The sequence below is a fragment of the Tyto alba genome, unplaced genomic scaffold, assembly GCF_018691265.1.
Source record: "Tyto alba isolate M040663 unplaced genomic scaffold, T.alba_DEE_v4.0 Super-Scaffold_17, whole genome shotgun sequence".
Lineage (NCBI taxonomy): Eukaryota > Metazoa > Chordata > Aves > Strigiformes > Tytonidae > Tyto > Tyto alba.
In genome coordinates this window covers 13164996-13180416 of record NW_024881279.1, presented here as the reverse complement: position 1 = coordinate 13180416, position 15421 = coordinate 13164996, and the positions used below count along the sequence as shown (strand labels likewise).

The 15421-nt window shown below is 48.9% G+C and overlaps 1 protein-coding gene across 1 annotated transcript in view; it reads left to right on the top strand.

Annotated features, from left to right (window-relative positions):
- The first annotated feature begins 242 nt into the window (after window positions 1-242).
- STK10 (serine/threonine kinase 10) overlaps window positions 243-15421 on the top strand; it is a 52319-nt gene continuing 37140 nt past the window's right edge. Inside the window, exons 1-2 of the mRNA XM_042790275.1 lie at window positions 243-480; window positions 13126-13290. Coding sequence (XP_042646209.1) covers window positions 325-480; window positions 13126-13290 — 321 coding nt within the window. The 5' untranslated portion in view covers window positions 243-324. The remainder of the gene's footprint in view (window positions 481-13125; window positions 13291-15421) is intronic.

The following is a 15421-nucleotide window of genomic DNA, read 5'->3' as shown; positions in this document are numbered from 1 at the left end:
GAGGATACGGGGGGCGGGGGGCTGCTCGATTTGCTCAGCGGCACGGCTCGCCGGTTTGGGGCCGAAAAGGGCCGGTTTGGGGCCGAAAAGGGCCGGTTTGGGGCGTAGCGTGCGGCACCGGGCGCCGGTGGCCCCGGCGCGGGGCGGGGCGGGGGGCGGGCGGCCAGCGGGGCCCGGGCCCGCAGGTGGAGCGGCGCCGGGTCCACGTGCGCGGCGGGAGGCGGCCCCGCCCCGCTCCCCGCCCCGCTCCGCTCCCCCCCCCGCCGCTCCCCCCGGGGCCGGGCGCGGGACCGCGGCTGGCGGCGGTTCCCCGGCAGCCCCGCCATGGCTTTCGCGAATTTCCGCCGCATCCTGCGCCTCTCCACCTTCGAGAAGCGGCGCTCCAGGGAGTACGAGCATGTCCGCCGCGACCTGGACCCCGGCGAGGTGTGGGAGGTGGTGGGGGAGCTGGGCGACGGCGCCTTCGGCAAGGTCTACAAGGTGGGTGCGCGGCGGGGGGGGGGGGGGGCACCTGCGGGGGTGCGCGGGGGCCTCCTCCCGCAGTTTGGGGCGCGCTCGCAGGCTCCCCGCTTGCTGACCGAGCCGGGGAGCCGTCTGCGGTGCCGCGGAAAAATAAAAAACCCTGGCGGGGGCTGGGGCCGGCTCCGCGCATCCCGTTAGCTGCTGCCGGCGGGACGGGGGGGCAAAGACAGCGACTCAGCCGGGGGGGTGGGAGTTCCCCCCCCCCCCCCGTTCCCCTTTACATCGCCTGTTTTCAGAGCGATGCTTTTGTAAAGTGACGAGGTGTCCGTGCCAAGGCTGCCGGTGCAATGAATGGAGGGAGATTTCTTGGAAGTCAGCAGTCTCGGGGCTGCCTCCAAGTTTTGCAAGCTTCCAGGGGTGGCATTGTATTTGTATTCCTGTGGTCCTCAGCGGCAGGAGTTTTAGAGCAAGAAGAGGAGCCTAGGTCCTTAAGAGCAGGGACATGTCCAGTGCTATGAATGTTTAACCTTTATGTTAAAGGATGGGGTTTTAAAGGCCAAATACTCACTGCACTTTGCACTCCAAAGCAACAGTGCTCTTGTTGTTACTGGCTCTGAAATACTCTGGACTCCTGTGCAACAGTTGAGAGAGGAGGCTTGTGGCTGGGGATGGCTGGAGAAGCAGGTTGGGGATCCATCCTCCTCAGGAGACCTGTGTTACATACGTAATTTAGAACTGGGTTTGTGAATTAGCTGTTGGGCAGCTGGTTTTTGATGGTCTCATTAGGTCATTGAAGAAGGTATTGCCTTTTCAGAACTGAGAAACAAACAGTAAATAAAGAGAAGGCTGGGAAGGGAGCTGGTTGGTTGCAGGTCAGGACAGAGGTGTTTTACTACAGTGTCCTGAGATTTGTTATATTTACTTGTTGTCTCTATCATGTTATTTGATAGAAACTCTCTAAAAAACTGGGCGCTAAGTATCCATTGAGTGGAATTATTTGGTGAAAGATGCTGTCTTCTAATAAAATACAATTCCTAAAAATCACATTTAAATCCCTGATATATTTATCCTTCCAAAGACAGCACCAGTAGTAATCAGTGCATCTGTTACCAGTTTACTTGGTGTTGGGCATTGGAAACCTTTTTGTATATAGCAACATTCACTCTTCTTCTGGATAATTACTTGCTTATAATTGCTTAGTTTCTCATGCAATGATAGGAGTGAGGTAAACATTGTACAAGGAGTTAATAGGCTCCTGAGACAAATGAAAACTCAGAAGAATAACTTATTTAAATCCTTTCTATTTTAAACATGTATAACATATCCAAAGTAGATAACTTTCAGAATAAAGCTACTTTGTGTGTGGCTGATTTGGTTTTTAAGTCCATTGTCATATCCGAATGCCTCTGCTATTAACTACAGCCTCACACCAATAATAAAATTATCAGAGTAACTTCATGTACTGTAGGCTAAGGAGGTCAGCCTGTGAGGTAGTAACATCTCCAACTCCTATCTCCTTTGATCCCCATTTTGACCCAAATGAGAAGGTGGATTGTAGTAAATGAGACAGCGAAGACCACATGTTTATAACCAGTAGTTCAATCCATCTGTAACTAGTACATTCAGGCTACTGTCTGCTTTTGTGATGTTTTAACACAGTTGATCGGGGTGGGGGTTAATGTTGTGGCAGAAATCAAAGGGCTATTTTACTCTTCTTAATAAAGTTTTAATTCTCCATTATCTCTGATCTCTCTTCCGCCTGTGCTCCATCCTAGTTGGCAAAACTCTTGTGAAGAGTTCTCATGCAAGATTTTGTTTGTTTGTTTAAGAATCCCAAATTATTTGGGTGCCACATACTATAAAGCCTTATTTTAGATAATAGCTAGTAGTGTTATTACAGAGATGTAGTTTCCTGCTACGCTAAGATTTAACTTGCATATTGTCTTCCATTGTCTTTCTAAATCTGGAGTGCTACCCTAGATAGTGATGCGTATAGGATGGAGATGTGAAAGAAGAGGCTTGCCCTCTTGTTCAGCTCAGCTGCCAAAAACCCCCAAACCAACCAACCCGCTTGTGTGCAAAAACATAGCTGGCCAACACGCAGTGAACAATTTTAATCATTCTCTTGAAATCACTTTAAAGTCAATTTGCTCTTCATACAAAAGCGATCGTGTAGAGCAAGTCCGAGTGTTTGTATGGCCAGGAGAGTTTCAGGATGTTTGAATGAAGTTCCTGCCTGTCTTCCGCCCCTTTTCCACACGTGGAAGCATGGGGAGGTGATATAATCCGTCTGTGCCTGCATCCTGCCCTACGTACCATATGTTGTACTTACTCCAAAGGGCCTGTTGTCCCAAAGCAGTGCAAAAGGATGGGATTTGTGTACTGAAGAGTCTGACCTGGGAGAAGTGTAGATGTGGATAGAGGAAAAATGTGCTAATTTCAGTAGGTTTTGTTTTTCTGAGGCCAGGTTGAGCAGGAGGAAGGAGTGCTTGGCTGGGCAATGGTTTTACTGGAGAGTGTTACTGCCCTGTAGAGCACTGTCAGGGAGCTGTGTCTTGAACTCCCCATGCACTCAGCTGAGCAAACTTGAACTGGTTTGACACAGCATGTACAAAAGTAGGACAAGCTTAATTTAAATATATATTAATTAAAAATAATCAAATCTAGTGGAGTCTGAAATGTCTACAGCAGACCTTAAGAAACCTGCAGCCAGCGGGAACTACTGGGATTTCTCTATTTTTATACAAAGACTTTTTTCAGCAAAAGAGGACCTGATTGTATGAAGAAACAGTAAAACCCGTTGCAGAGGGTAATGAAGCTGAAAAGTAGGAAGGGGGTGGGGAGAAACTGTTTCTTTCTAGCTCTCATTCTATTAATGTCTTGTTTTTGGTAAATCCAGTGTGCACGTTAAGGAAGTGATAGCAGCCCACAGATAGCAACGCACTGCATGCCAAATATGCTTTGTTACCCACCTCATCCGAAGCTCATTAAATCGATGATCTTAAATAAGTCATTAGGCCAGCAGTTGGGCGCTGTCATCACTGTGTGCTAGCCTGGGAAGTCTGCAGCACCTCTACAGTAGCAGGCCAATAAAAATACAAGTTCTGAACTCAGACCCTTTCTAAACAGCCTTAAAAAAGCCCAGTTATTTTTCTTCAAAAACATGTAAGATACAATTCATAAAATGTATGGCTGTGGCTTTACTGGTTCAAAGTTGACGTCTGTTTGCATGTGCAGGGAGGGAGAAGTCGTGGCAGCACCCCCGTGAGCTGCTTTGCTGAAGCCAAGCCGTGCTGACCTCGGGGCCGTGGGGATGCTCCGAGCGGAGGCAGCGGTGCGCGCTGCCGTGGGCTCAGTGCTTGGGGTGGATGAATCGCATCTCGGTCCTGCAAAACCCATTAGTTGGTGTAGTATTTACTGTTGCAGGTAGTTCCATTAATGTCAGCAGGAACAGACACACAAGGGCTTTTCTGGGCATTGAGAATTCATAAGCTAGCAGGCGATGGACTGGATCTTACAAAAGCGTGGGCTCTGCTGGATGAAGACTTTCTCGTGGTGGGATGGTTTTGCGGCACTCATGCCTCTTGAGAAATGCTATCTCCCCTTCCCAGCCCATGCTGATGGGGATGCTGGCTCCCCGATAAGGCTTCCTCCTCGCAGGGTGGGGACAGGCTGTCCCCTGTGGGAGCGTGGGCTCTGCCCGCAGCCCCCAGCGTGGCAGAAAAGGGGTTTGTTCATGTGAACTCTCCTTCAAACGACTCTCTGTGCTGGCTCCCAGGGAGATAACGCTGAACCCCGTGCCACAGCAAGTCATAAGTGTGCCTTTTATGTTGTTGTTCTCCTTTCTTCTTAAGATACAGTTTTAAAAAGCTGAATTTAGGTTATCTGATCTATTATGGTGGTATTAGTGCTGTACACACTATGGATTATAAATGCTTTGTTTTGAAATTTGGGTAATAAAAGACTAATTGTTAAATGTTGTGCAGCTGCCTTATAAGCCTGGCTTTCACAGCGATGGGCCCGTTCAAAGGCACGAGGCCGTCCCTGTCACTTGCAGACCCTGCTGCTCGCCAGCCGAGCCTACACCACTCTGGCTCAGCTCTTGTCAGTTTGATTCATGAGGGATTTAATATGTAATTCCTGGAAAGGGTGTCATGGAGAGATGCTAATCTGCTGAGTTAGGTTGGTTTTTTTTTTTTAAAAAAAAAAAAAGGAAGGAAAAAAAGGGGTGTGGGAAGCTTAAGTTGATTATAACTATAGCCACCAAAAAAAGTAAAAAGCAATTGTAAGATCAAATCATGGCCTTGTCCCTTAGAACAGCCAAAGGGTTTTCTTAAAAATGCTTCATCTGGGGACAGAAGAGAAATGGGAAGACACCACTCGTTTACTTATAGAGCAGTGGCCCAACAATATTAAACCTAGCTGAACTTTAAACTTGATGCTCACTGAAACGTGTGATGCTCCATCCCTGCTGAAGTGCCGTGCTCTGCAGAGCCATGGTTGTATGTTTGTGGCAGGGGAGAAGGACAGCTCTCCATGGCCTAAATATTTTGATAATGACTTCAGTGTCATGGCCCAGAGCTTGGCAATGCTACTGACAGTGGAAGCTGTGGGCAGCTGTGTGGAAGAGAAAGCTTGGATGAAGGCTTTGAGCCCTTCACCCTCAAGCATGTGGCAGTTGTTGTTCCTTAGAAAAATCCCTGCCCAGCATGTCTCATGATTTCTTTTTTTTTAATTTTTTTCTTGAGTGTGCACTTTATGTGGAAAAAAAAGGTTCTTTTTCTCATCCTTGGGGTGCTGCTGTCTGTAAATCCGGGGTTTTCCTCATGAGTCTCACCCTCGCTGCCACCCCACATGGTCGTGGGTCCCTGGGGGGCTCTGCCCACCTGCGGTGAGTGCCTGTGCTGCCCCCCCATCCACCCGCACGGCCAGCCTTGCTCAACCCGAGATCCCCAGAGAAAAGGAATTCCGCTATGAAGAGCTAAGTCACTTCAAAAAATGTTCATTAAAGTAATGAAGTAACAGGTACATTTTAACAAACTCGCCTCTTGAAGGCGGTGGGGAGTGCTGGCGGGCGTGGGGGAGCACGGCAGAACGCTGCAGGGTGAGCTGCACCCTTGCTCAGCACCCATCTGGTGTGGCGGCCGGGCCTGAGCATCACTCGGCTGCTGGAGCCACTTTGCTCCTGTCCAAGAGGGGAGAAGGTAATTGCATTCAGGAGCAATGTCTGTACATGCCACCTCCGGGATGTGGGGCTGGGAGGGGCAGCGTGCCCCTTGGGAAGAGCAGAGTGATGGCACTAGTGCTGCTGGAGTTGGATTAACTGACTTCTGTCTCCCGGCTGTAGAAAAACTTCTCACTTCCACCCCCTGACCATCTGCTCTTCAAGACGGAATGCTCTTCCCATGCAACACATGGAAACCTTCCTGACGTTTTCCCTTCTTGTGCAATTTCTGGACACCTACCTGTGCTCCTGTCCTTATTTAACCAACCAAAATATTTGTGTGGTATTTCAGTAGGCAGGACAGACCGTGAAGGTGGTTGTGCCCCAGCAGAGCCAGCCACTGTTGGTGGACATCAGTGCTTGCCTCCATTGGCATTGCTGAGTTGCTGCCTGTCCTGCATTTCCCTCTCGACAGGCGCAGGCTTGTGCTGTGGAGATAGCAAAGGTCTGATTAGGTTTTTATTCTTCTACCAGGGCCTTGCTTATCTGATGCTTTTCTAGCATGGTGTGAAAGGGCTGACAGACAGATGTGCATGCTACCACTGCCTGTCTATGCCCTGTTCCTGACTCTCAGACACAGTAGCCCTTCAGCCCACTGCTGAGGCTTTAGCTCCAAAATTTGTTGCAGAAAGTCGCTAGGAAACTCAGAGATGGTTGCATGGCTCTCCCCCATCCCCAACCCCTACCCCCCATTTTAATTTTATTTGCAATGTTGGGCATTGACTGAATGAAGACAAGGGCAGGAGTGCTTCACCGCGTTCTTCCAGGGGACCAGTGATTTGAAGGATGTTTTGTGCTTCCAAGTTCTAGGCCTAGGTAGGCTGGAGGTGTTGGATCCATGTGGAACTTTCCCCTCTTCTAACCTTGCATGGGTATCTGTTCACTTCTTGCTTGCACCAGGACCATGAGGTCCATCTGGTTTCTGTAGGTGGGTTATAGTGGGTTATACCAGCAAAGCAACCTCTTGTTCTGGCCTCTGCTGCTATGTTTGGGTGCAAGGTCTGAAGCGTCATGTGGAGCTTTTATGCTCCTTGACTAATTACTGCTGCTTGGGCTTGTTGTCGCTCACCCCCTTCTGCTGGGCCATTGCTGAGTTTTTAAGGCAAGAAAAGGTGTATGTGTCATGCTTTGGCCACACTTTTTTTTTTTTTTTTTGGCACATCTACATAGAAAACAAGTCCTTGGCCATACCCTGAGCTCTCTGGTGATGTTACTTTCCCTTGCCTCTAGCTTGTAAAACCAGAGGAAGGCGTTTCTGCATTTTTTTTTTTTTTGTTTGTTTAACTAGCGCTTTTTGACTGGTTTTGCAAGCCACTTCCACTTCCCCCTAGCCCTTGCAGAAGTGTTGCCACAGCTGCCAGAGCAGCAGCGCTGGTCCAGCCCAGTGCGGTTGGAGCCCAGCCCAGTGCCTGGAGGACAAATTTCCGTGGGGGCTGTTCGGCGTGTCTGTGTGCCAGGGGCTGCTAGACCAGGGCTGTGCCAGCATTACTGCTGTGCCTGTGCCTTGTTTGTCACCCACCGCTCTGCTGGGTGGTACCAAGGACTGAATTCAGCATTTCCAAAAAAAAACCCAAAACAGGCTTCATTTATGGTAACAAACTGAAGTGGCTCTAGGGGGTTTGTTGGGCATGGAACTCATTTCAGCTCCCATTGATTATTTTACAATAATAGGAGCACTGACTCAAGCCTGTCTATTCTGTGTTTGTTTAATGATGCAGACAGCTCAGGCAAAGTTCATTGGAAGGTAATTAATTATTGCATAATCTCCAAGAAATATGTAAATGAGCAGTTGCTTGCATACAAACACACACAACAGGAATATGGTGCATAGAGAGGAGGAAAGTCAGAATTATCAACCCCCAAATACAGCATCCACTGAAAGTGCCAGGCTCTTTACTCCTGGTTCTTTAACTCAGTGATATTTGAATCATCAGTTCTCCTGGCGTGGAGAGAAGGCTTACAAGGATGGGAAGAATAGCTCGTACCAAAAGTATGGTGGCACAGTGTGACAGATCAGCTTAGAAATGATCGTCCCTTGGTTTGGGAAGATACCGTGGGCTGGCAAACCTAGGTGAAGTGATCAGGGTGCTCTCAGTGCTAGCTCTCTTCGTTCTACTAGTAAGTAAGAGTTCATGCAGGGTTTTCCTCTGCCTCACCTAGAAACTGGCCGTGCCTTCGGCAGCAGTCCTGCCCGAGGAAGGACCGAACAATCCAGCCTTCCGGTAATGAGTTCTTTAAAGGCTTAAAATAGTTCCTGCGTTTGTCACAATCAGGATTTCACAATAGCATGGAGGGTGAGTCACAGGCAAAGGCCAAACAGCCTGTTCTGTTACCTGAACAGGCACCTATCGCCCCTTAAATCCATAAATTGAGCAGTAATTTCTCTATTCCTCTGCCTTCTAAGAGTAATTGCACTCATCCCCTATTCCCTGGTATTCCCAGCGTGTTTGGCAATAGTGTGTCCAGCGCCCATCTTGTTCTAGAGGATTCCAGCAAGATCCTTTGCTTTGTATCCTGCGTGGCTCCTGGCAGGGCTTCCTGGAAGTGGTTTACTGGATAACTTTTATTTGATATGTTTTTGTTTGTGGAATGCACATTCCATTCCTGCTTCTGCATAGACCTGTCAGCTGTGGTCTGTGTGGTGTGCTGATTTGCACAAAGGCTGGTAGTGGCCATAAGGGCTTTTCAGGTTTTAAATGCCAAGAATCTATCTATAGTTCAACACCACATCCTGGGCACTATGCTGGAAGCTACCTGCTCTAGTTTTTTTTTTTTTTTTTTGGTCTTAATTAGCACTCCAGGGACAAATTATCCATGGCATTAAAACGCTCAGGAGCAGAGAAGCTAAAAGATGAAACTTGATGCATGCTTTTAACTGACCAGCCATAGGCCATAGACTGGCATTAAACAGCTTCTGTTCTGGGGATCCTACCTATCTGAGTGGTTCTTTCACCTCTGTCCACAAATTTCACTGGAAAAAAATGGGAAACACCATGAATTCCTCAGACTTCACAGTTGGGGGTGTTTTATGTGGGAACAGAAGCTCTTTCCCCATCTCTGTGTTCTCTACATGGACTTTTGCTGGGTTGGAGACCTTGTAATTAGTCTGGGGTTTGCAGAAGATTTTGGAGTTGTAGTTCAAACAGTGTATTTTGCAGCTTTTAATTTCAAATGACGTGGCTGTCTAACGAACTCACTGTTGATGAGTCATCCTAGGATGCTTTCTTGATAGTTCTTGGTTTTCTTCTTTCCTCCATATTGTCTCTTCCTTTCTTTGGGATTTAAAGACAAACAAAACACCTACCATGAGGGAAGTTTTCATTTCCCCCCACTGCAAGATGAGGGCATGACCCCCAGTGAGGCTCAAGGAAGAGGTGGAGCTGCAGAGGGGCTGGTGGGAACCCTCTCCTTCCATCCTGCAGCTCCTGGAGAGTGAGCAGCGACGCTGCCTCTTCTCAGCCTGGCGCTGTGTGTCCCTTGCCACGAGGGGTATCATCCAGGCCTGCAGGGTACAGACTTGGAGATGCCGGTTGCTTCTGCCTAACTGCTAGCTTGGCTTTTTGAGGTCAGAGCAGGTTGTGTTTTGCTTTGTGCTAATGTCTCCGGGGCAGATTCTGATCTATTGCACAAAAATAAGCAGAAATCAGGAAAGGGCTTTAAACCCTAAAGCATCATCTCATGCCTGGGATGTCTGAAACCAGCTCTCAGGGCTGGCAACATATGCATTTGGCCTATTTAGGACCCAAACCAACCTTCCTGGAAGAATGTATCTGTCGTAATACATTGTGCGCAGGAGAATGCCAGCAGAGAAGCTGAAGGAAGTTGCCAGACGTGAGTTAGAGAGACTGCCCAGTGTACTTGGCCAAAATCTGACGCTGCTTGTATGAGTTTGGCTTGCTGTGAGCTGCTTTCAGAGCTGGCTGGCTGCTGTGAGGGGCTGTGATGCAGCTGTCTGCTTGATGGCAGGCAGCTGCCATTCCCAGGGAGGCCACTGGGAACGTGGCTGCAGCCTGGTGTCAGGACTGGAGGACAAGCAGATGGAGAGAAAGGGAAGGCGGAGAAATGGGCAGAAGCTCCTTGGATTTCCAAAGCTCTTGTGATGCCAAACATGACTTTCTGAGCTCAGTTTGGGAGTGCCCACACCAGCCAGTGTGCATCTCCCTCCATCTGCTGTGGTAGAAACACTACAGGCTGGGCTTGGGCTCCGTGGGGCCGTGGACAACTCAGGAGGAGATCAGCTGTCCCACCTGAATTAGTGTTGATCCTCTCAAAGGCAGCTCTGCGGGGCAACCAGCCTCCTCTCCACACTACAATGGGCCATGCTGGAGGAAATTAATTTTCAGAAATCTACTGACTTTGTGGTCTTAGGTCCCCTTCCTATTTCAGATGCTTCTGCTGTCCCACGGGGCTGTGGGGCATCCAGGTCCCTTCTGGGAAGTGCTGTGAGAGTGCTTGGTGGTAGCAGCGATGTTATCACAGGGCCACGGAAAGTACAGGGCTTGTGCCCACGCCATCCCCTGGGCATCCCTGCCCGCATGAGCCTGCTGTTTCAAAAGCTCATGTTCTTGCATCACAAGCTCATGCTGTCCTCAGCTGACTTCTCCTTGGAGATGGTGATCTCACTTCTTCTGGTGTGACTGAGCAGTGTGGCCTCCCAGGGACCCCTGGCCGGGGGGGATGTGGGACAGCAGTGCTCCTCTCCCTTTGGGGTGGAAGCCCATCTTACACATCTCATGGGATCCCCCTGCATCCCCCACTAGAATGGATGAGGAAATGGAGATAGCTGAGGAAGTACATTCATCGGGACAGTCCAAAGTGGTGGAGAAAGGTAGCAGTTAATTTTATTATGGGCATCTTTAAAGACATCAGGCAGGGTGTACATGGGCTTCTATCTAGAAAGGAAGCGATTGCTGGGGGTTGTGGTCTTCCTCACCTCCTAGTCATAGGAGTAATGATGAGTGAGGTCAGGCTGCCACAGTGAACGTGCGGGCTGCAGTCGCTCCCCCACCCACAGTTTAGAGCCCAGTTTGCAAAACCACATCCTCCAGCTCGGCATCCAGCACCTCTGTGTGCCTTAGCAAGCCCAGGAGGGGATGAGAGGTGGCAGCGTGGGTCCCAGGGTGGCTCCCCCGAGGCTCGGGGCTGAGGGCACGTTGGCTCAGACCTCTCAGTGGGAGATGATGCGGTGGAGGGAGCGGGGCTGGGGCACGCTCTGCTCCTGGGTTTTTTCAGGTGCCTGCAGGGCCCCAGCATCCTGGAAGGGCTGAGCTGGCTGGGACCCCGCCGGTGGGAAGCGTGTGATGGCTGACATCCAAGGGAAGCCCCACCTCTTCTCACAATATTTACTTCCCCTCCTTGGACCTCTCCCAACACCATAAGTGCAGAGCAAACACACTGGGGCACTTCTTGCTGCGTTTCAGAAGCACGGCGCTATTCCCTGTGCTTGTTCTGCTCTGCATCTCCCTGTGCCCTGCTCTGCATGCCCTCCTTGGGGCATCTGGTGGCGACTTGGTAGGAAACAAACCAGCCTGAGCAAAAAAAACCCACCCTAATTTCTTCTGCAGCCAGCGTGAGTTGTTGTCTTGCGTTTGGGCAGCGAGCCCAGATAAGATGGAAATGGGTTTGTCCCCTGTGGTAAAGACACAGCTGTCTGTGCCAACTTGTACGAATGCAGCAAGTCTTCAAAACCCAGCAGAGAGTCAGGGGTCCTTTATTTTCCTCCCTCTGTATAGTTTTCCCTGTATTCCTTCCTCCCTCTCCATCCTTTTCCTTGGTACGCAGTTAAACTATCACCTCAACTAAATAAAGCTGTTCAGCACAGCTTTGTGGTGTTTATACTAGGAATTAATCTTCCTGTAAGCTCCCGCATAGGTTTCCAAACACAGATACGTAAACTGCAAAGCAGTAAGGAAGGTCACAACTGGAGTTTGCCCAGCTCCTCCAGTGATAACATCCATGGTGGGACTCTCTCCCAGGGGAGAGGGAGCCTGGAGTGGTGTGATGGAAGGAAAATGGGTAATAAACTGCAATCACACAATGGGAGCTCTCCTGCGTCAGTGGGGAGCAGAGTGGGTGAGCTATAGGGATTTCTCCTGTCCTTCAATCTGCTGATTCAATGCACTTCTGGGAATGGTGGGAGCTCCTGGGTCAACAGCTCCCATCTCACCCCCTCTACCAGCACGTGACACATCTCACAGTGAAACCCTGTGTGCTGACTGTCTTGCCGTCTTTTGGTATTTTATTGCAAGCTTGTAATTCTTTCAACAATTGGTGCAGATTTCCAATTGCAGAATGCAAACTTGCCCTGGCAGTTCTGGGGGAAGCCAACAGGCAGTTCTGGGTGGGTGATGCTGAAATGGTCCTGCGTGGGAGCGGCTCTGGGGCTCACCTGGCTATGCCTGCTTACAGATGCTCACTTTTAGCCAAGCCTTTCATCAGCTGCCTCTTTCTCCATGCAAGAGAGGGCCACAGGAGGAGTGGGATGATAAACATGTCCGCGAATGCTTCCAGTCCAGCACTAATAGCCTTTCACTGGTGTGTGGCACCTACAAGCAGGGCAGCTCCCGTGCAGCTATCGGTGACCCCCTCCTAGGCAGTGAGAGCTGCTCAGCGAAGGGTGTCTATGGGGAAAGGAGGTCAGCAAGCTGCTAACCCAAGGGTACGCTCCTGTGGTGTTGTGAGGAATGGGGGGAACAAAAGTCAGCAAAAGTTTTCCAGCCACTGGGACAAAGAGATTTTGATGGTTTTCTAGTTATTTGGTGGATAAGCTGGTTAAAGGGACTATATAAAATGGAAGGGGCAGCTGGGAGGAAAGCAAGTGTAGTATTTTTCTTAGTGTGATCTGAAGATCTCACTAATATGCAACAACAGGAACACCAACCAGTCCTGGGAAATCAAAATGCATCCTTCTTGGTTTACCTGTCAAGGAGGTGATCCCTACGTTTCCCTAGTGTGTTACAGAAAACTGCCCTGGTGAGGAAGGGGAGTGTGGGGATGTTCAGGTTGGAGATGATTCACAGCTGCCCTGTGAATTTGGTTGGAGTGTCTGTGTACTCAGGACTTCTATTAAATGGAGCTATCACCTATGCTATGAGCAGAAAGCCTCTATACTCTGAGGCTTTCTTGCTTCCATCTTTTCCATGCTTCAAATAATAGTGTGCATCTCCTTTTCTAAAAGCCTCTTTCTCCTCATGATGGGAAGTGGTGTGGGCATTAGAGACTGGAGGGAGGAAGGAAGATGCTTTGGCCCTTACACAGTATTCATCTTCTACGAAGCTACGTGTAGGTTTAGGAAGCAGAAATACATCTGCAAGTTTCCATGTTTGTGTTGTGGCTGGTACCAGTCAAACTGAGCGTGAACTGGATGACCAGGAATAGTGCAGGTGCTATGTGTTCCTAGCTCTCCTCACTTTTGTACTCATGCTGGCTTTGTCTTGCAGGCTAAGAATAAGGAAACCGGTGCTTTAGCAGCTGCCAAAGTCATTGAAACAAAGAGTGAAGATGAACTGGAGGATTACATGGTGGAGATAGAAATACTGGCGACCTGTGATCACCGGCACATCGTCAAGCTGCTGGGAGCGTTTTATTGGGATGGCAAGCTCTGGGTAAGAGGCTATTGCTGTGTGTGACCTGTACAGATGTGTGTTCCTCACTCTGCAGAGTGGAAATGGCTAACCTATGGCGAAGCAAAACCTCTGGAGCAGCTTGAAGTGTCAGTGTGATTTTAAAATGACTCACAAGCTGTGCTCTACTCTGTGTATGAACAATGCCTGGATTTTCCTCACTTTCTTTGGGTAAACTATCTTCTAACTAAATCTGCTTATAAATAGCCCGGGGAAGATCAAGAGATCATCAGTGTAAAGTGAAAACTGGAGTTGGTTTTTTTTTTTTTTTTTTTTTTCACCATTTAGAGTTTGTGAAGGTAGAAAATGCAGCACTGATAAGGGCATCTCTTCGCTACTCAGTCCGTCTTTTGAAAGATCAGATGGAATGTTTTTTGATTTGTGCCTTATTTCTGGCTCAGTATCTTTAATGCAGAGGCAACTGATAGCAAGAGCTCCATTTCCTATGGCTGTGGAGACACAGGGACATAAAATGCAATCCAACAGGTTAGTGCAATGGCTAGTTGTGCTGTGGCCGGAACAGTGGGTTCCTGCATCATTTTCCCTAGCCTGGCAGGTGTGTATTTATTTATTTTCTTCCCTGCCTGCTGTTTTCTTTGAGTCCCTGGCAGCAGAGGAAGGTGAGCGTGAAAGGCACCTTCCTGTGTGCTGCCACCGGAAAAGCGCAGGGGGCTGGAGAGGCCAAGGGCATGAACCCTTGGGTACTTGCCCCAGGCTAGACTCAAATAACAGTGTGCCTATGTGCATACAGGTGTGCCTGTGTCAAGAGAGTGGAAATCAGGTGAAACCCATCAAACCCATCTTCTTGGCCAGTTCATCTGCTCATTCTTATAACTACTGGCAAGTCAGGAGTGTCAAAGAACGCCTTCAGCAGCTCTGTTACTCTTTCCTTCTTCTTCTTAATGCTTCAGATACCTTTGTGGCCTCCCGGGGTAATCTTACTAGAGTTAAAAGGAGCAATCTCAGCTTTTGAGACTTGCACTTGTGTGAGCTGAGCTGTCAGAGCTGTTGGTCCCTGCTTGTGCCCCAGGCTGAGTTGTGGGGCTGTCGCTGGAATAATGCAATCCATGTCTAGTTCATTCCTCTGTTAAAACAGTACCTCTCCTATGTTGCTTATTGGGCAACGTCTGCTTACTCAGCAAGCACCTTTTGCAATGTCAGCATGCATCTGTGCACCTTCTTATTTAAAAATCCATCAGTAAAGCCCCCAGTTTCTCCCATGACACCCTGCTCAGAGGGCTGTGGTACCCAGCACTGAGCACATCCCTCCTGTGTATCATCTTGCTTCGAGGGAGCTGGGCTCCAAGTTGCCCAGAGACTTGGTATTTGGATGTCTGCTAATCATGATGCTGAGCCCTGAGTATGTTAAAGAACAAAGTAAATATGTACCCTTCAAAGGAAGTGAAAGGCAAACATTTCGCTTAGGAGGGAACTTGAGATTTGGACAGATTGCAACAGCAGCAAAACTAATCTCGGCAAAATTAAAAAGTCAAGCATACACTGAGCTTGGGGGAGAGACGGGACTGGTTTATATTCCGCCCTGTTCTGCTGTTTTTACCTCACTGTTCTGTGCCTGGTCTGCCTCAATTTTATACATTGGCCTTCTCCTTTCACTCTAAAATGTCAGCCCTCTCCCCTTTCCCTTCCACCTCCTCCTCCCAATAGGAAGCTTTGCCTTCCTTCCTGTAGGGAAAATGGATTGCAGAGCTCCTCAGCTCTGCTTTTGTCTAAGAAGTGCTTTGTAACGTTGTACGCTTGCTGACCTACTAAAATTAAACAGCCTCTTTGAAGCTACTGGAACAAGAGCCTCCTGTATGAAGCTCTCCCGTGAGGTTAGATGTTACAGCCCCATCTATTGTTTTGGGAGGAGGATCGTTCTCTTTATTTAATTATTTGAGTGGCATTTGCATTTCATTGCTCAGGCTGTTCTTATTAATGCTCTAGTGTTTTACCGGCTTTGAGGCAAGTAAATAAGCCAGGCTGTTATACTTCTGTAAGGCTTGTTGCGTCCAGGTTTTCTCTAAAGTCAAAGGCTTCTACTTCTTGGTCACCAGAGCTCCTGGGAAAAAATTTGCATCCCAATAAAAACACCATCTTTCATGGGCTTGTCCAT